This window comes from Patiria miniata, unplaced genomic scaffold (assembly GCF_015706575.1).
Source record: "Patiria miniata isolate m_02_andy unplaced genomic scaffold, ASM1570657v1 HiC_scaffold_29, whole genome shotgun sequence".
NCBI classification, from domain to species: Eukaryota; Metazoa; Echinodermata; class Asteroidea; order Valvatida; family Asterinidae; genus Patiria; species Patiria miniata.
Window position 1 is genome coordinate 17440160 of NW_024037068.1, and position 22561 is coordinate 17462720.

Here is a 22561-nt window from a genome sequence, read left to right on the forward strand (position 1 = left end):
CATTTCGTCTCACATGTCTTCTTGTCAAAAATTTCCGCTTTTTTTGAAAATTCAGCCGCACTTGCAGAACAGAAGTTCCCATGCTGATAACTGCGCACAGGAAAGTAAACGGATCCTAATATGGACCCCGTGCACGAGTAGATGACACTGTGTGACCACTTACGGGAACCTTAAGCCGTGTCCAAATCACTTAGCCACGGCTTGAAATCACACATGAGTGTATGGTAGCGGCTGCAGCCACTGCTCATAGACTCGTGTGTAATTTTGAGCCGTAGCCAAGTCATTCGGACATGGCCTTAGTGGCAGGGGCACACCACTTGCACCTACTGGTTTGCATGAGTATGGCTAAGTACATAGGGACTGATTTAATCCAAATGTACACGACTGTCTTCACGTGAGCGCCAAGCGTGTGGCAGCATTGCTTTCAAGAGTCCCTCCCATAGACCATTACCATGTTGCGGCTGTCTTGATTTTTCCCATTCAAATTAATGTAACCAAAGTGAGGCTGGAAGAAAAAATAGTCTGGTTCCTTTTTGCATAAAAAAAAATCAATCGGTACTGTTACTGGATACAGGGAACATGACTGAAATGGCGGCAGCATGATCAAGGTCTATCGAGTGGTCTCCCCAACTACCATATCTCTTTGTAATCTTTGAGTTGGTACCCGTGCACGGAGCCCATACAGACTGCATGCCATGCGCTGTTGATAACCAACATCTGCAACGTTCTTGCACTGTGAGTTGTGCACAATTTAACACACACATGAACAAGGGCGTCAATCGCTTCTCAAAAGTGGGGGGGGGGGGACATGCCTTGATGAGCACTAATGCAAAAATTTGTTTGATCCTAGACGTTCTGTGGTGCAATCTGAGGCAAATTCTGACCACTAAAACCAATTTTTTTTTTAGCAGCAGATCATCTTTTAAACATCTTTTTCGAGTTCTGGAGTCATTAAATCAGCTATTCTGAGCTAAGTAGGCTACAATTTTTATTCGGGGATGAAAAAAGTGGGGGGGGGGGCCAAACGATATGATATCCCCCCCCCCCCCAACTTCAAAAAGTGGGAAAGACTTCCCCCCCCACCAATTGACGCCCATGGGCATGAATGAAAATCAAAAGTGCAATGAAAGAAGAGACTCTGTGCTCTCATTTAAAGACCTACCTTTGAGCTTCCGCCAGATACTGACAATGCCCTCCGACTTAGTAGCTTGGAATCTGTCTCCCCTGTAGGGGAAAGCAATGCAGAAAGAGGGAATCAAGACCAACAAAGGCTAGCAAACATCCAGGATGCAAAACGCTCACTCTGGAAAGCCCTATTAGTTGAATTTCTCAAAATGCAATTCAAATCGTGTTACGTTTGTTATTGCGTTGAGGGACTGTTAGTTCACCATTTCCACTGCATGCTGAAATGTTAGTGATAAGGCTTTTTACAGTGACTGTAAATGAAAATGAAAAACAAGTTTTTTAAAAACTTATTGAGGATGGAGGAATGTTGAAACCATCACCATTTACAAACTCTATAACTGCAAATGAAGTGTTTGTGCTAAAATGGGTTTTCAACCACGAGTTCTTTTCCAGATAAAAATGAAACTAAACAACTTATAATAGCAAGTTTGTTAAGGCTATGCAGAAAGAGGAACTTTTTCTCTTATGAGTAGGGTATTAGTTGCCTTAAATTAGATAGAAAGTTCTAAAACAGCAAAACAATGATGATAGCTGCCAATGTACTGGCTCATTGTCTCCAACAGATATATCATTGTCATTACCAACAGACATATCGGTAATGAACAGTTAAGATAAGAATCACAACTAAAATTGTGTATCTAAGGGCATTTGTTATATATTTAGAAAGTTTCTATACAGCTAAGAAAAAGAATAAAATGAAGTAAAACTCAAATTATGCTTAGGCCAAACAAATGTTGTGTTTCCGGTAATATCCCCCCCCCCCCAAAAAAAGAACGGTCAGGTACCGGTAGGGTATTTATATTTATTTATTTTTACATTTTTAAAAATTTTGTGTACACATTGGAGTATGTGAAATCAACTGGACAAGTAGATATAGTTGAAAGAACGTATTTAAAAGTATTTCAGACTTGTATTTTGGGTAGTATATCGCTACCAAAAACATTTTCATGAAATTGGAAAAAATAATCAACAAAAACATTAAAAAAAGTACAAATCAACATTAAAAAAAAAAAAAATGAAAATGAAAAATGAAAAGAAAAAAAATTAAAAACTGCCGACCCTATGCACATCCAAATTGTTAGGGTTGGTCAGATTACCGGAAACACAGAATTTTTCATAAAACCACAAAGTAACATCAAAAACATTTGAAACGAGCACAGAAGAACACAACAAAATTAAATGCAGGACAAGGACGTTTAGATTAGTATTGGAATGGGTGCAAGTTGTACCGAGAGTGCCAAAGCCATTCCATTAGCAAAGCGATAAAGAAATTAGATGTCTTCCCTTTCACCAAACAAACTTGAAGAGAGTTTGGAGGAAACATGCAGAAGATAAGAAACTTGAGCAGACAAAATGCAACAGGGGGGTTCTCAACATGATTCACTTTGACACATTTATGTATCAATGTCGACATAAAGTTAGCAGGCATATCTTTCTAATAATTGCATGTAAGTGGCAACTTTCTTGTGACATTCGGGATTTGTGAATGCTTTTTGCCTGCCACTACCTGGTAGCCAACAACAGAGGGCGCTCAACATTGCTTCTAAACCCATTAGTCCCTGTATCGCCTTCAAAACAGCCTGTTACTAAGCACCCCGAAAACGCCCCAGAAAATCTATGGGGTCATTCCATGCCAACTCAACAAATGTTGCACACCATCACCTCTTGGATTTTTTTCTTTTTTGGTGTACTGAAAGATACTTAGGAGAAATGCAAATTCTGAAAATTTGGGGTCTCTACGAGTTTTTGTTCTTGCGCAACAGCATTTTTAAATTTGAGGTGGGCGGGGCCAAAAGTGCGTCGCGTCACGAAATTCAATGTTTAAAGGGCCATATATTTAAAACTATACCCCCCAGACATTTCAAACTTGGTAATCTGGGCTATTTTTTGCTGTAGATTTCAAATATTTAAACAGAAAGAAAGTAGCTTGTTTTATTTTTAAGTTAGAGGGGCCCCAAAATGGCCCAAAACCCATCTGGACCATTGTTTGGGGGGGTGTAAGTCAAAAATTGAAAATATTTTTTTCACCAATTTTTTTGCCTGTAATAGCCCCCAATTGAAACTACTTTCATGTAAAATCTTACACTTATATTAACTTCATTGAATGAGATATAGCCCTTGCAAAAAGCAAATTTCTTATTTTTACGATAACTTGACCCCCCCAAAAACCAACGTCAGACATTCCGCACCAAATTTTGCTTCACATATGTTTGAGGTTGGTCCTTAGTGAAGTCCTCTGAAAAGTTTCATGTTGGTGTCTAAATGTCTTCAGTGGATAGCTGGGCTTTATAAAGAGTCTATATCTTACGATGCTGCAGGTTCCGTAATTTTACGGAACCAGCACAACAAAATCCCTGTTGATAGACTGTTGATAGACTTGGGTCAAGACTACCCATTTCCTGCTCAATAAACAGTTGCTTGTAGACCTATGTGTGCATTATAGGCAAATTAGGTTAAAGGTAGAGTCCATCATTTGTAATTTGTGCATTTTGTTCGTTTGAAGCAACAAAAGAGTTCAAAATCTAATGAAGGATACTGAGCAACTAACCTGATGAAGTTTCAGCTAAGCTTCAGCTGTACATTCCGAGAAAAACAGCATTCTAAGATCTCAATTTCAAATCAAAAGTTGCTGAATCATGTTTTGAATTGTTTTGAATTGCAACTATTACGCGACATCGCGCACTGATCCGACGAATTATAACAACCGCGCGCGCGTGTGCGTCGTTCGAATACTTGTGCGCGCTTCGCTGAATAACAAAACGAACTACTAATTTAAATTTTCCTACGGTGCTTCTTAAGAATCACCGTTGGAAATGCCTTCTTTCGTTGATTACTTCAAAATGACAGCTTCCCAGAAAGAATAATTTCACAGGGAGTTTAGTCTCCTTACTATCTTTCAACCAAGTTAGTTTTTCAACAATAATTACGCCAGTTACTTTTCGGATGGCTGCAAATGATGGACTCTACCTTTAAATGACTTGAGAGTCTTATTCTTTCCATGTGCTCATCACACAGCATGCATGTCATGTACATGTATACATTAACCAGTTCTCACTTGCACAGCATAGTATAGCACTAACCTGAACCAAAGAGAAGTGATTCAGTTTGAGTAAAGGGTCTATGGTTTTAACCTGATTGATCTTAGTTTTCATTATGGATAAGGGGAACCTAGTTCATGCAGGAAACTCATCATGCACCAATTGTAGCAGCTGACCTCAACCCAGGAAAATATGTTTGTGTGGTCTATGATGATGTTTGGTACATTGCTATTGTAGAAGATGTATCACAACTTCATGAGGATGTGTATGTCCGCTTCATGTACAGGACGGAATCAACAAATACTCTCTATTGGCCACAAAGAGAGGATAAATGTAACATTCCATTTGTTGATGTGTTGTGTTGCGTACCAACACCAGAACTTCTACATAGCGGTGGAAGGCAATACAAACTTAGTGAGCCAACCATCATGCAACTCATTCAACTTCATCAAAACTACATCACAAGGAATGCATAATTTCACCTGTGAAACTGTAAACAATTATATCAACTGATCAAAAGTCTACATGTACATGTACAAATGTAAGCTAAGTTTCATACCCAACTTATTCTTTATGTACCGACTGCTGTTATTCTTGGTACATTGTACAATGTACATGATGTACGTGTACTTAGTTGTATGTTACGGAACCAGCATCGTAAGATATAGACTCATTATAAAGCCCAGCTATCCACTGAAGACATTTAGACACCAACATGAAACTTTTCAGAGGACTTCACTAAGGACCAACCTCAAACATATGTGAAGCAAAATTTGGGGCGGAATGTCTGACTTTGGTTTTTGGGGGGGTCAAGTTATCGTAAAAATAAACAATTTGCTTTTTGCAAGGGCTATATCTCATTCAATGAAGTTAATATAAGTGTAAGATTTTACATGAAAGTAGTTTCACTTGGGGGCTATTACAGGCCAAAAAATTGGTGAAAAAAATATTTTAAATTTTTGACTTACACCCCCCCGAACATTGGTCCAGATGAGTTTTGGGCCATTTTGGGGCCCCTTTAACTTAAAAATGAAACAAGCTACTTTCTTTCTGTTAAAATATTTGAAATCTACAGCAAAAAATAGCCCAGATTACCAAGTTTGAAATGTCTGGGGGGTATAGTTTTAAATATATGGCCCTTTAAACATTGAATTTCGTGACGCGACGCACTTTTGGCCCCGCCCACCTCAAATTTCAAAATGCTGTTGCGCAAGAACGAAAAGTCGTAGAGACCCCAAATTTTCAGAATTTGCATTTCTCCTAAGTATCTTTCAGTACACCAAAAAAGAAAAAAATCCAAGAGGTGATGGTGTGCAACATTTGTTGAGTTGGCATGGAATGACCCTATGGTGTTATGGATTGATCAAGGAGTAACTATAATGATATAATAATTATAATGTATTGATTTACATTGCGCCCATTCCATTCAATGTATACAAGCGCATAACAAGTGCAATGTAATAGAACGTAGTACAGGCACTGCTGAGTTCATGCATCATCTTTACTGACTTATGGACGAGACCGTCAATTTAACTTTTTCAGTGCCAAAGTCGTACATGTACATGTATGAGGGGGCGCTCTCGCTCTTTCTAATAATATCATTTTCATTTAGGTACGACCTGTATTTATTTGTTTCATTCGAGTTATTGCGAGAGGGCGCAGCACTGACACTCATAGTTTTCTGCAAAAAGTGTGGAATTCCCCTGTGTGCAGGACAGTGTTTTAGGGTGTATCACTATGTACGTGACAACTATTGACTTTCCAATATACCAAGAATATACCAAGAATATACCAGAGAGCAACAACAACAAATTGAGTGAGTAAAACTTATTTACTTTTTTTTTACAGAATTTTAAACAATTAATAAAAAACGCTCAAAGTTGGGCACTTCAGGGTTAAACTTTTCAAATTTCGCGGGCACTGAAAGAGTTAAAGGTAAAAAAAAATTGGAAGAAATGTCTGAAAACTACATTTCTATACAAATAATGTCTTTCAGATACAAAAGGTCTGATTTCAGACCTAAGTCTGAAGAATCCTACAGTAACAGCTTTTTTTGTGTTAGTGAACCATGTTGGGAAACCATCCTCCACAGCAAGTCATTTAGACTGGTCACAATATCAACTCACCACGGTAGGCAAAAACCAGACAAGCAGGGAACGTAAACAACACCACGGGTAAACAGAGGGGTGGAGAACAAAAGGCTAAAGTTAGATTTCCATTTTCAAAAATTGTCATATAAGAAAAAGACAGAATGAAATTCAGAGCCAAATCTAGGATGCTCCACTTTCGCGTAGCAGTTGTAAGACACCAAAGAATTATTCCAGATATGACAAGACAGACAACAATCAATTTCCCAGAATTTGCTTAACATCTTGTGGGCAAAACTCAGTATTAAAAATATGTACCTAACAAATTACCTTGCAAAAAGCCCACTGTACAAAATTGTGACCATTTCCTGAAACCAGAATTTAATGTGCATTTTTTTTATTACGGCATGCAAGAATTAGAATATGAAATTACAAATTCTTACCGTCTATGGAGAGATTATTTGTTATGCTGTTGCCTCGGAACCACTTGCGATTTTCTTGAAGAAGTTTTCTAAAAGTGGGATTCAAAAATATCAGCAAGGTTAGTTCGTGAGCCTGGCCTTGACTTGGCCGAATGGGCATATTTCAAATTATAGAGACCAGACAAACTTTCTACAATGTATGCCGCTCACAATGCATTGTGGTTTTCTGCTTCGAGATGCTATCCTATAGGCTTTAAATTGACACTGAGATGCAAATCTCACGTCGTAACTGAAGTCCAGCCCGAGAGAGTTTGCCAAAAAAAAAAGTTGGCACTGCTTACCATTGAATCCAGTGTTTGTGATAGCCTTGTGTTGTCACAGAAATTCTGGGCTGATCTTAGTTATGGGACGTATGCATGATCACAAGCCAAAACACATTACTTACCCATGAAATATGCTCACCATTAGCACTGAATTTTCTGCTCTAATAAGCAAGGATTCCTCACTTACATTTAGAAGATCAATGAAATTGGCAATACTTTCATTCAATAACATGGACGACATCACAACCGACAATTGTAACACCTCCCTCTATATAGACTACTATGGCATTTTCCGCGGTGGCGCCAGGCTTGCGCGAGTCGCACCGGTAATACGCATGCACTCTGAGCTCCTCCAACCAATAGGGTCACCAAAATGCATGCGCGACTGTCTTCAACGCGTTCGGCATGTGCGCAGCCGTGGCACCACCTCAACAATGAATTTTTGTTCGGCGAATTACACCATACCTTGCATCTTCTAGTTCTGCATGCTCCCGTTCAAACAGACGTTTCAGGTTCTCCACGTGGGTGATCATCACGTCGGTTGCCTTGCTTAGCCTTCCCTCCTAGAATAGATGAGGAACAAAAAGAGGTGACGGTTATTAAAATTACACAATAACAATTACACGTAAACAATCATTCATCAATAACTAAGACTGTTTAGCCATTCCCATTGGTCGAGAACACGTCACGTGGGTGGTTTTAAATGGATGATAAAGACATGGCTTGTCTTTAAACCTTTTTCCAGTGTCATATGAAATTTGGACTCCTATGAAATCCAGTGCCTTTCATCGTTTTATTGGTTGAACGTTCACAATCCTCACGTACATGTTGGCATGCGCAATGCTACCAGTGAGTCAGTATTTCATAGTCCTAAATTCACAACGCACTCGCCACACCCGACTCCAACCAGTCTTAAAGCTATAGTCCATCATTTGCAGCTATCCAAAAAGTAACTGACGTAATTATTGTTGAAAAACATACTTGGTTGAAAGATAGTAAGGGAACTAAACTACCTGTGCATTTATTCTTACTGGCAAGCTGTCATTTTGAAGAAATCAACGAAAGAAGGCCTTTCCAACGGTGTGTCTTAAGACGCACCGTTGGAAATTTCCGTCAGTAGTTCATTTTTTTATTCGACAAAGTGCGCGCAAGCTTTGGCACGACGCTATAATTCGTCGGAGCGGTGCGCGACATCGCGTAGCTGCAATCGGCTCAGTGAGAACGTGTCTCGGACGCTGAATTCAAGCCCAATTTAAAACATGATTCAGCAACTTTTGATTTGAAATCGAGATCCTAGAATGCTGTTTTTCTCGGAATATACAGCTGAAGCTGAGCTGAAACTTCATCAGGTTAGTTGTTCAGCACCCTTCTTTAGATTTTGAGCACTTTTGTTACATCAAACGAACAAAATGCAGAAATTACAATTGATAGACTATACCTTTAAACATAGTATTTAACTCCTCCCAAGCACACATTTATTCCCTGAATAAAATCTGGAATGCCATACCTGTTGGACAGCTCCGAATCCCTCTGCCTTGCTGGACAGTCTCAGCGAGGAGGATTGCAAGACTTCCACGTGCTGCTTGATTCTGTTGATGCAGTCCCTAGACACTGTGTCAGCGCCGGCAAGAGGCTCCAACAACTGTAAGAAACATCATCCGAACAGGGGATTAACAGACATATGTTCTCTAAAGGTGACCAAAGTAGTAGTCATAGAAATTATTTTGTTGGCATCTTTTTAAAAATGTTATTCTCATATTTTCCAAAATGGATTGAAAGAAAAATCAGCCCAGTATTCAATTAATCATAAGTGTATCGCAAAAAGAAGAGATTAATTGATACCTTGGAAATGACCAAAACGTCATTTTGACCGAAATCCAGGGGCGTGTTTTAGCGACCGTGACCAGAAACATATTTCCACTTTGGTCATTGGTCGGGTGTTTTCGTGTCTTCGGTAATGGCTGTGTGACGTCATTATTTCGACCGAAGGTTGAAGTTGGTTATTACAGGTTCAAAATTGCGGAAAATACTCAACCGTAAGCAGATGGTATTTTTGTCGTCCCAAACGTCCCAAAGTGTTATTGCATGCAGCGAACCAAAAAGGTTACTTTCTTCTAGAATGTGACAAGAGGGCAGCAGTGGTGAAAACATACCGAATGTTGGCCTGTAAAGTGAGTGAAAATGATGTTTGTCGTTTGTCAACGATATCGTCTGCTACTTCAAATAATACTTTGGTATTATGCGCGCGCATGCAGTAAATGACGGTTTCTGGTTCTGGTCACGGTCGCGAAAACACGCCCCTGTTCAACAGGAACCCACCTGCAAGGTTTGCTGTAATCCCTCGATCTCTCCCTCAATGTTCTTCTCGGCTAGGTCTCTCTGCCGGTGCTGCAGTTTCTGCCGTTGATCCAGCGTGTACTGGTTGGCCTTGAAGGCTAGCTGAAGCGAGTTGAACTTCTCCTCAATTTCATTCTCCGTCATGGCAATGGTACTAAGACAAAGCAACAAAAACCAAAGTAACCAAAGAGCTTGGCTAAAAAAAAAATAAGTGAAATAGTTGAAGTAATCTCAATTTTTTTATGAATGTAGGATTAATGTTCATAGCTTAACTCGTGTATTTGTTTTGTTATCACAAATACTCCCTCAACAGTTGCAACGGGATTGTTTGCAGAGACCACTGGGAGGGACACTCGAACACATTTTATGTTTCCTCAAGTTCTAGCTCAGTGACTAGTAAACATTTTGAAGAAAAAGAAAAAAGAGAAACATATGTGTTGCTTTTTGGGTCTCGTAACTGGATTCCGTTGCTAACGCACATACCGGTATAAAAAAGTGTGCCAGCGGGCACACTTTTTAAAACCAGCTTCAATTGTTATTTTCTTTTGATCACAACCATTTCACGGTGAAATAATTTATAGGATATTTGGTACTCGCCTTATCTTCACTTTGAGCAAAGTTTACTCATTAAATCAGCAGGTAACTTTCCAGGTAATTACCAATAATCCACGTGCCTTTAAACATTGAATGACCAGAATGCATCACAAACACATGAAATCAGGAGAAACTAGGGCTGTTTATCGGAAACGGGTACCCGAGTACCCGACCGTTGATGTCAGGAACCGGTTCCAGATTATGGGATCAATAAGTAACAAATCACTAAGTATTAAACTTCTCAGACAATGACAAAGAAACACTTTGCATGTCATTTGTTGGGAAGTTTCAAAATGAAAACCAGGCAACATGGGCAAACAAAACATATTTCCCGTTACGACGCTTGCGAAAGTTGCAGTTTACGTTGTAAAGCTATGCTCACTGTACACACTTGTATCTTGCTGTATTGACGCACTGATGTGGTAGTATTATCATGTGCACCTTTCTGGACAATCTGTATAGTAACTTCCAAGATTTCAATTTTGGGGTTGGGTTTCTTTAACAGGTACCCGGGTACCCATATTTTTTTCAATAGGGTACCCGGTTCCCGTACAACCCGTAAATGCACACCCCTAGGAGAAATACATGTAGTTCAGCTGTACAAGAGTCAATGTGATTTCTCATGGAATGAATACGAGCATTACTGCGAAACAACGGACTACGCAAAACATGCACTGAAAATGTGCTGCACAAATGAGAACACAAAGTGGTCAAACATATCTGAATCTAAAAAAAATACTTGTGATATTGTTAAAATGAAGTGGCAAATTAAAAGGAAAATATTAAACAGATGTACTTGAGTACATGTAGCATGCAATTTGTGCAGCTACTGTAAGTCAAATGACAAGTATAATTTATTTCCAGAAAAACATCTGTTGGACACACTTTTGTTCTTTGGCAGTCCAAAGCTTGTTATCGCAATTATCAAAGGATGGAATGACTAAACGCCCAATGAGCAATAAATACAGTCTGCAAGCTGACAATGGAAAAGCCCCTAACCAGGTGTACCGTTCACACGAGAAACAATTTGTTGAAACGCATCAAGTATTTTGATTACAGTTTTTGTGGCTTACACTTAAATATATATGGCATGTAGATGCATTATTCATCTTCTGGTGATTCACCTCAAAGTTTAGAAATAAATGTATGTTTCATCAATCAATCTTACATTATCTGGGTAACACATAGAAAATAAATAAGGGAATAAATAGGCGCTTGGCCAGTTTTAAACAAGTACATTTAAAACCGGCTTGGGGTCTGGACGCTGATAATGGCCCGAGCTAAAGGCGAGGGACATTATCGACGACCAGGTCCCAAGCCGGTTTTAAACGTTCTTGTTTAATACTGGCCAAGCACATACTTATTCCCATTCATAAATACCTTTGGGTCAAAAAGTCAAAAAAGTCAAAAATTATAAATTTCCAACGATTTCGTTCAACAACTTCACGTTCAACTACTTCACGTTTTTTTTTTAAACACCCCTCTAGCTATGTTTTTGGTGTTGTGCCTCTCGCGAGTAGTACTAAAAACCTCCTGTGGAGATTGGCGTGGGCATTGGCGTGCGCAATTGGCATCACGTACTATGCGAAGTGGTGCAGAACGCGGTGGTGCCGGTGTAGTGTGAATTTAGGACTCTATGAAATTTGGACTCATTGGTAGAAATGGTCACGATGCTTGCTGGAACTCGTCGTCATAAAATCTGGTAGGCCTAAATTCATCTTCATCTTTTGTAGTATTGCGCATGCCCAAGTGAAGATTGTGAGAATCCAAATTTCATGTGACACCAGAATAGTGTTTAGAACCAGCCAGTTGGTGTTTTATCAACCGTTTAAAACCACCCACGTGACGGGTTCTTGACCAATAGGAATGGGTAAACTGTCTTAGGTATTTATGAATATGGAATTAAGCTTGTTCTTGTGGGGCTCAATGCGTTACTTCTGTGATTGAACACTCTGAAAAAAAAATGTTGGAGGAATTTAGTGCCAACAACTTTGCTAAGTTTCTTAACTCTTTGCTTTAGCATGGAATTGATAACCTAATTAGCAACAATTAAAACAATACACTAATGATGCCTCAAATGAGCAGGGTAATAATGATGAAGCGCTTTGAAAGCGCTATTTCAGGACCACATATTATTATTATCATCACATGCAATGCATTGAATGTAAATTGGGCACTTTGGAAATACAAAAATCACAAGGAAGTAAACAATATGTCAATAAATTCTCTACTCACTCTTTTGAGTTGCCCACTTTAAGCCCCAGCTTGTAGAGAATCGAATCTGGAAGCAGGGATTTCTCCTCTTCCGATGACTTTGATTTTTCTGGTTCCTTCTCCCCCTCTTCTTCAACGACAGTGGTAGAGTCCTGCACTGAGTTGTACTGGATCTCTGGACCTGGTGACCCTGGTACGGGGGTGGGATGTGACGACAACAGCGTGGTTACGGTAGGCGGGACGGGAGTGGCAGAGAGGGAGGGGTTTTCCCGACCATGGTCCACCTCTGTGGCTTCGGTCAGCTCGGGCATTGTGAACTGGAAGTTAGTTTTTCTGTGTTGTTTGTGCTCCTGTGGGAGAAAAAGGGGAGGCAAAGAACAGTTAGAAGCATGGTGACCCTTTTAGCCGATTTCGGCAAACTTTGACAGAGTTTTTGTTAAAAAAAACGAGTTTGACAGAAAATTTGACACAATGGATTTTTTGGGACAGATTTCTGGCAGAATTCTGCAAAAATGGTTATTTGACAGAAAAACATGGCAAATTTGAAAAAAATGGTACATTTGTTTACATTTTTTAAAAATCTTTTGCATAATGCCAATGGGACAGGTTGGGTGCTGAGGTTCACTGGGAACCGAAATTCGTCGTGACGCAACCGCGTTTTGCCTGAAATGTACGCAATTTTATAACATCTTTATGTGACTATAGATTGTTTGTAATGTAATTTGAACCTTAATTAAGGCAATACTACAACATCTGCATGCGATTTTAAGTGTTTATTGTGTATTTTGAGTAATTCTGGGGAATTTGGCAGATTTTTGATAAATCTGACAGATTTTTGAAGTGCATTTAGCAGAATTGGGCCATGGCCTTACGGTCACCCTGGTTAGAAGATATTGGACAGGACCAGAACAGAATCAAAACAAAATTAAATAAAAGACAATCTAAAATACATCTACAATAAACGAAGCACCTTTAGTGTGGTTATATATCCTGGGGGACAAAAATTGGGAAAGATTAGGGCACAATAACAAAACTCAATGGGAGTTAAATAAACCGCGAACAACTTTTCAAAACCTTTACTTCAGTTTACAAAAAGGCCTTTTTGAACATGTTACCAACACAAAAATATAGAAAAACTACAACACTTTTTAAAATTCTTACCAACGTACATCAGACGCAACTGACACCAAAAATATTTACAATTCCTTTCAATCATGTTCACACAGCAGGGAAATGTCATAGCCAGCTTGTCCCACCAAAATCTACCATTTCCAATCAATTCCCTACAACTTACCTCGCTCTCCTCCTGGCCGTTCTCAACATTCTCATTTTGACAGTCGTCGCTGTTTGGTACACAGAGTCTGATCGTTGTCTGGCCGTCCAACGGCGGCCCATTGCGGAGTATTACAGGCATAGTTCAGTGTACACACCGCATGCCTGTCCCATTTCTGCTAGTACGTGCAGAGCCAATAACCCATGATCAAGATCAAGATCACAGATTTTTGGGGTGTTTTTTTTTTTTTACCCGAGGTCAAATTGTAATCAACTGCAAGTGGAACCGTTAGTCATTACACAAACAGGCTGTCCAGACTCTCCAACCAGCTGAATCAATGTTGGCCCGGAACAACCGGCCAACAGCCCGAGACAGAAATGCCCATTTCAGGAACCCTCTTTGTGACAAAAAGCTCCAAGAGGCGAAGGAATTTTGAAAGCCCGACGTTCACCTGCTCACATCCGCTGGTTCGATGGTGTACTTACAATCAACATGCCAGCGCCAGAGCGGAGGTTGTACTGGCGTGTACAGGGCTACCGAGCTTCGCTCTGTTACATCTCAACATGTTGGACCTTTTCCTGGCGTATTTGTTGACTCAGTTTGAGTGAGCTGGCCACTTACCTGCTGTTGTTTGCTTGATGATAACACGTCCGATAACCCAGCTTTGGTGGAATTTGTAATTACTGCCTCAATGAATTTTCATCATTTACTTTTTTTTTAATTGTGATTTTTTTCGACCCAATTTATAGAATTATGCTTAAATAGAAATTTTTTATATTGCCAATTGTTTCAGTATTTTCAAAAGGAAGTCTGCAATCTGCACAAAAGGTAGTTCAACAAGCAAAATTATTTGCTACAACCTAAAATGCGTCAAAGTTTCCATAAAACTTTTGGTTTCAGAGAGGAAAACACCATAGAACAGAACAGAAGGTACAAAGCACAAGCAAAACTGAATGCAAAACGGGAAACAAAACAAATCCCATCTGGATGTACTACTGTTACATTCACAAATCATTACAGAAATTATTAATTCAAAACATATCACTGAAGATCTGTTCCAACCCAAAAGCATTATTCCATTCACAAACCACCCATCCCCTCTGCAGTCAACTTGAAGCAACATTCTCTTTTCAAAGGAATGTACATATGCATGTATTCTGTGATTTTCAAAACAGGTTAATGAGGTAGACAAACCTACTGAAGGGGCATATGGTTTCAAACTAAGTTGTTTGTTATACATGTATTTTTTTTTGGGGGGGGGAGTATTGTGGGGGTTTTTGGGGTGGGTCTGGGATTTTGTTTGGGATTTTTATCATTTTTTGAGGGGGTAGGGTGTTTTGCAGGCATATGTGACCCACAGGGGAAAATAGGAAAAAAGTGTCCTGTAGAGCCCCAAAAGTGTTTATACAGCCTGTCTAAAAAAAATGGTACAATCAGAAAAAAAATTGGTTAAATACGAAATTTCAAAATAAGTCATTCTTACTTGGCATAATATTAAAGAACAAAGACTGGGCTATCCAATAGTGTTTGTTTGATCTTATTTGCTTTTGTCAATTCAGAGATATAATCAATTTAGTGCGATACACCAAAATCGATTTTGTGCCACTTTTATGCATGGGCACAGTTGTTTCGAGTACTGTGCCATGCTGTCTTGAAGCTCACAAAAGATTGCAACTTGGCAAAAGAAACAAACTCAATTTTTGTGTTCCGCAGTAAACTGGAGTTATCTCTGGATTGTCAAAAGCAAATGAGATGAAACAAAAAATATTGGAAAGCCTCGTCTTTTTTCTTTAATGTGATGCTCAAAATGACTTATTTATGTTGAGATTTAATATTGAAAAAAAAAATCGTTTTCGATTGTACCATTTTTTTTTAGACAGGCTTATTACAGAATGCTGATATGGAGGAAATAATAGGAAATGAAAGGGGAAAAAATTTGAAATCCTACTAATATAGGAAAGCTACACCAGTCCTGATTTTTTGTTTTTGTTTTTGTTTTTGTTTTTTGGGGGGAGTGATACATTGATTTGTCTGGTTTTGTACTTTTTAGGGGAGAGTGGTTAAGGAAATGGTGTCCTGGGTTTTGTTGAGGGGGACGTGTACACATTACAGCTGAATTTAGTACAAGAGACACGCATACCAGTAAAACAGTCAGGGAAAAGTCCCACGTGTGTTTGGTGCACAGTTGACCAACAACAGAATCTTACGGTGTATATGTACATTTACATTATGTATGTGCCAGTGGACGGGTTTTTAACAAGTTCTATTTATAAGTAAACTTTTACTTAAGTGTATCTTAAATTTTACTTGAATTCCTTCTTCCTTTTTTTTTTGAAAAAAAAATAAGTTTTTGATTTGCTGTACCACTTTGGTAGTTGTCTTCGGACCCCAGTCTAGATACAAAAAAAATCATGTTTAATGGAAGGAAAATCCCATGAAATGCGGTCCCCGAACCAACACAAACACACCCTTCACATCTTTAATTTCTGCCGTTGCAAAATCATGCAGTTGTTTCTTTATACAATCATATTTCCCCCCTAGAAACTAATTTTAAAAATGCAGCTGTCACAATCCCCACAGTATGTAGCCCGGGAAGGGACAGGGTGGAATTTTTTTTTGTAATTTGCTAATTCGTTCCCACGAATTACTAATTCGTTCGCACGAATTGCTAACTCGTTCGCACGAATTGCTATTTCATTCGCACGAATTGCTATTTCGTTCGCACGAATTGCTATTTCGTTCGCACGAATTGCTATTTCGTTCGCACGAATTGCTATTTCGTTCGCACGAATTGCTATTTCGTTCGCACGAATTGCTATTTCGTTCGCACGAATTGCTATTTCGTTCGCACGAATTGCTATTTTGTAGGCACGAATTGCTATTTCGTTCGCGCGAATTGTTAATTCGTTCCCACGAATTGCTATTTCGTTCGCACGATTTCCTAATTCGTGGGAACGAATTGCTAACTCGTGCATCCGGGAACGCGTTACTAATTCGTGGGAACGAATTAGCAATTCGTGGGAACGAATTAGCAATTCGTGGGAACGAAATAGCAATTCGTGCGAATGAAATAGCAATTCGTGCGAACGAAATAGCAATTCGTGCGAACGAGTTAGCAATTTGTGCGCACGAATTAGCAATTCGTGCGAACGAATTAGTAATTCATGGGAACGAATTAACAATTCGTGCGAACGAAATAGCAATTCGTGCCTACGAAATAGCAATTCGTGCGAACGAATTAGCAATTCGTGCGAACGAATTAGCAAATTACAAAAAAAAAAATTCCACCCTGTCCTTCCCGGGCTTCATACCACAGATCACATTTCGTTTCTTTATATAAATTCTGGAGTGTCAACACACAGTGGAATTATAAACACACAAAAAATAATTAACGTCTGTCACGACTATAACGGGCAATTTGGTTTTTTTCCTCACTTGATCAATGTTGCTGGTACTATGGGGTATCTTTTGAAATAACTTACACAATTGACTCCATATTGTCAGTGCATGTGGGCAATGCATTTCTCTGCATCTGTAGCTTTTCAACAGCCTTATCAATAAATCATTGGGCACAATACAGGAAGGTTTAAAACACTGTTGAAAAATATTGTTGAAAAAAAGTGTTGGAAATCTGTGCATGTTTTATTTGTTCTGACTTTTGGACTGAAAGGTATTTATGAATGGGAATAAATATGTGCATTTCGGCTCAGGCCTTCATCCGCATCCAGGCTCTTAGCTAGTTTCAAACGTACTTATTTTAAAACCGGCCAAGATTGGCCAAGCACATATTTATTTTCAGCCAACCTGTTTGACAATTAAATGTGCATAACTAGGACTAGTGGTGAATTAAATTTAGCGCTTAATTACTAAACTGCATTAGATATTCCCAGTTCAACATTTGAAAATAGACACATGTATAGAATATGTGACAATACCCATGAAATCCCTAGTTACAGACATGAACGGTTTTAAAACATAAACAATTCTTGTGAATGTCACTACTGGAAAATGAATGGACTAGTTGATATTATGTAATGGAATTTTGGCATCAATGAGATGTAAATGTTAAAATTGGTTTCATTTTCCGTTTCACCAAACTAGTGTTGTTGTTTTTTACCACTGCACACTCAGTGCTTTCCAGGAGCTTGTGAAATCGCATATCAGGGTAAAATGAAAAATCCACAAAATAATCGGCAGAGCGTTCAAGGGTCACCGAGGGCCCAAGAGCAACAACGCAGGGTTTATGATATATTTTTATTTGCCTAAGGGCACCCCTTGCATACCCATTCCTTTTTTTCTACATAAACTTTTATAGGTAAAAAGAGATTTACAGTAAAAACCTCAGGACCTCCGGACTTCAAAAGCGATTCTTTCAAAATCATGAAATAACCTGATAAAAATCCTGGAATCAGTAAAAAGCCGGACAAATTTCACTCCTGCCAAACTGATTAAGTTGAGATTCACAACCAAATACCTCATACTTACTGGTGCAAACATCTTAACCATCCCGTCAATGATAAATGAAAGATTTTGTTAGTGTCATTTTTACCTCTCTGAGTTTAGCCAGTGGCAGGATGGGTTTGACTGGAGGCATCTCCGCCTGTAGAGAGCCAGTTGCCTTCAAGATGTCCGCCTTGATGTCAAAGACTTCAACCTCCGAGTCCTTTCTCTCGTTCTTGGGTGTTTGCTTGTTGTCCTCCTTGTCTGATTCACCCTGATAAACACAAAAATGTTAAAACATGGTCATTCCTATGATCTTTTTATTTGATAATTGTTTTCTGGTACTGAAACTGGAAACCATCGTCAATCGTTAATCATTTGTCTGTTGTACTGTATTTTTATATAACTAAATATTTTATCTCCAATTTAAAAACTCTTATTATCCAATGTAAATGTAATTTCCAGTTTTTTGGGGTTTTTTGATGAAATTTTTGTTTTACTGTAAATGTAACACTGTAAATGTCATGTAATTCAGCATTTTGCTGCAATATGATTTTTATGAAATAAACCAATTATAAATTGAAAGAGTACAAGGGCACTGTAGCAAAGAAACCTAAGGAGAGAAGACAATGAAAATTTTTCATTTTTTTTGATAAGATGGAATTTGCATTGGGGAGACGAAACTTTTATATTGGGTTTGAAGTCCCCCCCCCCCACACCGTCCCCCCCAAAAAGTTTGATCACCACAAAAAAAAATATATTACATCTCCCTGATGCAAATTCCATCTGATAAAAAAGTTTGGTTGTCGTACCCGCTGCTACATCAGACTTAAATCGGCAAGCCGACCCCGGCAACATTTGTACTATTCAGAGATGCCAAGATCACACAAAAGCTGGGAGTGTGACAGTGCAGAGAGGAAAAGGCCATCATAATGTAACCTTGGCTTGCCCAGGAGACGAGGGTGCCCCTTTTGGTTGATGGCGTTGGGGGTTGTTTTTTGCGACCATAACCAGAAACATGTTTGATTGAACCACCACTTACGCTCATGCAGAACCACACTGCACGGCTTTTTTCAATCTTTGCACAGAACCAAAGTTGCCAAAATGCTTAGCCCAAACACGAAAACAAAATTTATTTTTCGAACAGGGGCGTGTGATTGTGATTATCTGGCGTATGAGCGTGTGAATTGACTCTGAGGCTTGTGACACAAGCCGGAGGCATGATGCTTGGTAGGTCGGACTATTAAGCAGGAGGTAGTGGGTTCGAGCCCACCTGAGTAAACTTTTGAAGGTTTTCTTGCAAGCCCGCGGACAACCTGACAACACTGATTATACAGTGTTTTATATCAAACTACGTTGGTGAAGAGTAAAAACCCAACAAAAAATGAAGAAGTTATCTGTATTAGAGGCAGGAGCAAAATCCCAAATGATATTCCAATTTTCCAAACACACCCATCCACATCTTAGCCTTGGTAGGAATCGCACCTGCCTAACAGAGGTTAAAGGCGAGGAAAGGGCCCCTCTTCTAACCTGACTCTCCATATGCAATATAATGTGTTCAAAAATCTGTTTAAGTTTGGGCTCTTACAAGAAAAAGCTAATAATACAGTGTACTATTTGATTAAAAGTGGCCACCTCTAAAATCTATATCTACTGCAGTGTTCAAATTGCACAATTAAGGCCACCATCAAACCACCTGTTACACTAAGTGATTGTGTTTTGATTCATAACTGTAATATATTACCACTCATTATTTTCAGATTACCTTTATTTCATAGATGCTGTATATAAAAAAAGTTAATGCTAAATAAAAATATAAACCTAGAGTTGAGGACTTACATGTACATAATCATCAGACAAAACAAATGACGTTATCGAAAACGTCCTTGAAGTATATTTATTTAAGTTGGCCACCAAACCTTTGGATCAGCTTCAAGCTACGAAGAGAGTTTCTTTCAATTTCTTGCCATACTTCCGTCAGGTTTAAAGTCTGCATGGAGCCAATTTCACGGCACTGCTAAGCACAAAAATTTGCTTAGCACAAAAAAAGTCTGGCTTGTAAAAGCAGGTTACCAGCCAAAACTCCATGTGATGTATATTGCTTGTGATTAGTATTCAGCTGTTGTTTGCTATGAAAATCACTTGGAATTTTGACTGGTAACCTGCTTTTATAAGCCAGACTTTTTTTGTGCTAAGCAAAGTTTTGTGCTTAGCAGCGCCGTGAGATTAGCCCCTGGTGGGCAAGTTCACCGACTGGAAACAATACAGTTCGAGTTACAGTTCAATGCCATGTCAAAACCGAGGAAACTTAAGTACTCTGAATTTCCAAGTTTGGAACTGAACAAATTGTTTACAGCTAGAGACGTCATTCAATCTTTTCAATCTGTATCAGTTTCGGGCCTAGACAATACAGCTACAGTCAGCATTTGTAAATTAAGCAACGTGCTTCCTTACCAACTTACATTACTTTTTTTCAAAAGTGAAATTTTTAGAATACCAACGTATCCAAAATAATGATTGATAATAACCACTTTTTCAGCTTATCAACCAAAAAGAACACATTTTATTGTGTGTTTCACATAAAAATAATAAGTTTGATAAAGGCTACCTTACTTCACCTCTGATTCAAAAAGTTCTTCTTAAAGTGATACTAACGTGTGGCATTGGAGGTACGCTGATTAACTTTAAAAGTTAAGGCAACAATTTGTTTCACCATCACAGAGCAATAAAGAGATCTATTTTAAGAAACCGGTGTCCTTGCTAAGTAACTTGAACCACCGGTATTTTGACTGAAGCAGTCTTACCGCTTTGAAACTATCAGTTGCTACTCTCTGTACATAGCCGGAACATGTCTTAGAGATGTGTATTTTTTATAAAACATTTTGGGCTTACCACTTGCCAACACAAATTTACTTGAAGATGCATGCCCCATGCTCCTCAAAAATGAATATTTTTCTCTAACAAATTTCCAATTTTATATTGCTAGGAAAATAGCAATTGAAAAACAAATATTTCCCAGATGAAACTCGAAAATAGCAAGGGGAATTCATCTTTAATGCTTTCCGAGAAGTGAGTAAATAAATGAAGAGCAAAATTCTTGGTTTTATTTTACACAACATTTCACAATTAATGTAAAAAAATATTTTTTTCGTAACCCCCCACCCCCCCCCCCCAAAACGTACAAATTTCCAATTTGTACGTTTTTTGGGGGGGTGGGGGGTTACGAAAAAAATATGCGTCTGCAACCCTCTCAAAAAAGGGCTTTCATTTTGTTCACAGATAACCCGCCCTGCAAGAGCTGAATTTAATATTGTAAAAGTTGAATTTTATGAAGAAATAAACTAAACGTTGGTGGATTTTTTTGTTCAATGTCTCATTCATTAGGGAATAACTTTTATATTGCTAGGAAAATAGCAATTGAAAAACAAATATTTCCCAGATGAAACTCGAAAATAGCAAGGGGAATTCATCTTTAATGCTTTCCGAGAAGTGAGTAAATAAATGAAGAGCAAAATTCTTGGTTTTATTTTTACACAACATTTCACAATTAATGTAAAAAAAAAGTAGGTTGTTGCGAACTTGAAGCACAATGCCCAAGCCTCACACGGTTGAAATACTGCTGTTTTCACTCTCATTAATTCAATCTTCCAAGATAAATATTAAACTTTAATTCAAACTTTCTTCAGATTTTTAACAACATTTTCACGAAATGATCAAATTTCATGGTTTGGTGCCAAAGCTACACTTGAGAACTGATTTCACCACCCCATGGCAATAACATGCACAAACAAACATAAAAGCCTCTAGAGAATTGTAACCATGAAAGTGTTTAGACACTTGATGATCATTGCTAAATCGTGCAATAACAATAGAGCCAAGTTGATTACTGGTTTCAGTCAGCTAAGGTCAATCAAGGTCATGACCTCCGCGAATGGAGGGTGATCTAGTAGCCTAAAATGCTATAAATATCTCTTTCTGTAATGTGCACGGATCAGGTTACAGTCACACAGTACCTGACAATGTGGGGGATAATTCCAGGTTTTTTTCCCATGATCTTTGTTTTCTGGAAATTTGATATTTTTAACTTATCGACCAAACAAGCAAGCTGCTGGAGATCTTTCAACAGGGAACCACGGTAGGTGTATACATTCCTGCCAACATTGAGAGCAATAAATCAAATACACCTTCTTGTAACAATGGTACAAAATAACTCCCGACGAACTTGACAAACCAACATTTGTCGGTCAAAACAAATTGTACCATTTCAAACGTATTTCAGCAGAAAAAATGGTACAAAGAAGTTAAATTAATTGATAATTTCTATGCTGCCGTATAAGTGCAATCTCCAATGTCCAACTGGAAATGTAAGTCAACTTTCCTTGGAATTGTTTTGAAGAAAATACCAAATAGGATATCACTGTTTGTATGCATGTACTTGTCTTTGAAACTGGCATTTCTGTTTATGGCTATGGATACTTCCTGCAGCATTTTAATAGAAAACACACCTAAGCCACAGCCACCGACAGCCAATTCAGGCACGGCTAATGTCTCTTATTTCAGACTTGCGAAAATTGTTCTTTTAAAGAGTGCATTAGGAGATTTTTTTGAAAAGGCCCCACCCCCAACAGCAAAAATAAATAAGAAAGTG

General features: G+C 38.6%; 1 protein-coding gene across 12 annotated transcripts in view; it reads right to left on the reverse strand.

The window, feature by feature from the left end:
- Nucleotides 1–22561, reverse strand: part of LOC119735558 (inositol 1,4,5-triphosphate receptor associated 1-like) — a 77009-nt gene that overhangs the window by 16083 nt on the left and 38365 nt on the right. For 9 of the 12 annotated variants that reach the window (XM_038209307.1, XM_038209305.1, XM_038209301.1 and 6 more), the window contains exons 18-24: nt 18023–18187; nt 12222–12550; nt 9375–9546; nt 8563–8697; nt 7521–7618; nt 6754–6821; nt 1163–1224 (exon numbers count right to left, since the gene is read on the reverse strand). In XM_038209307.1, the coding sequence (XP_038065235.1) occupies nt 1163–1224; nt 6754–6821; nt 7521–7618; nt 8563–8697; nt 9375–9546; nt 12222–12550; nt 18023–18187 (1029 nt within the window). The remainder of the gene's footprint in view (nt 1–1162; nt 1225–6753; nt 6822–7520; nt 7619–8562; nt 8698–9374; nt 9547–12221; nt 12551–18022; nt 18188–22561) is intronic. The other 3 variants (XM_038209308.1, XM_038209302.1, XM_038209298.1) reach the window with 1 other exon arrangement.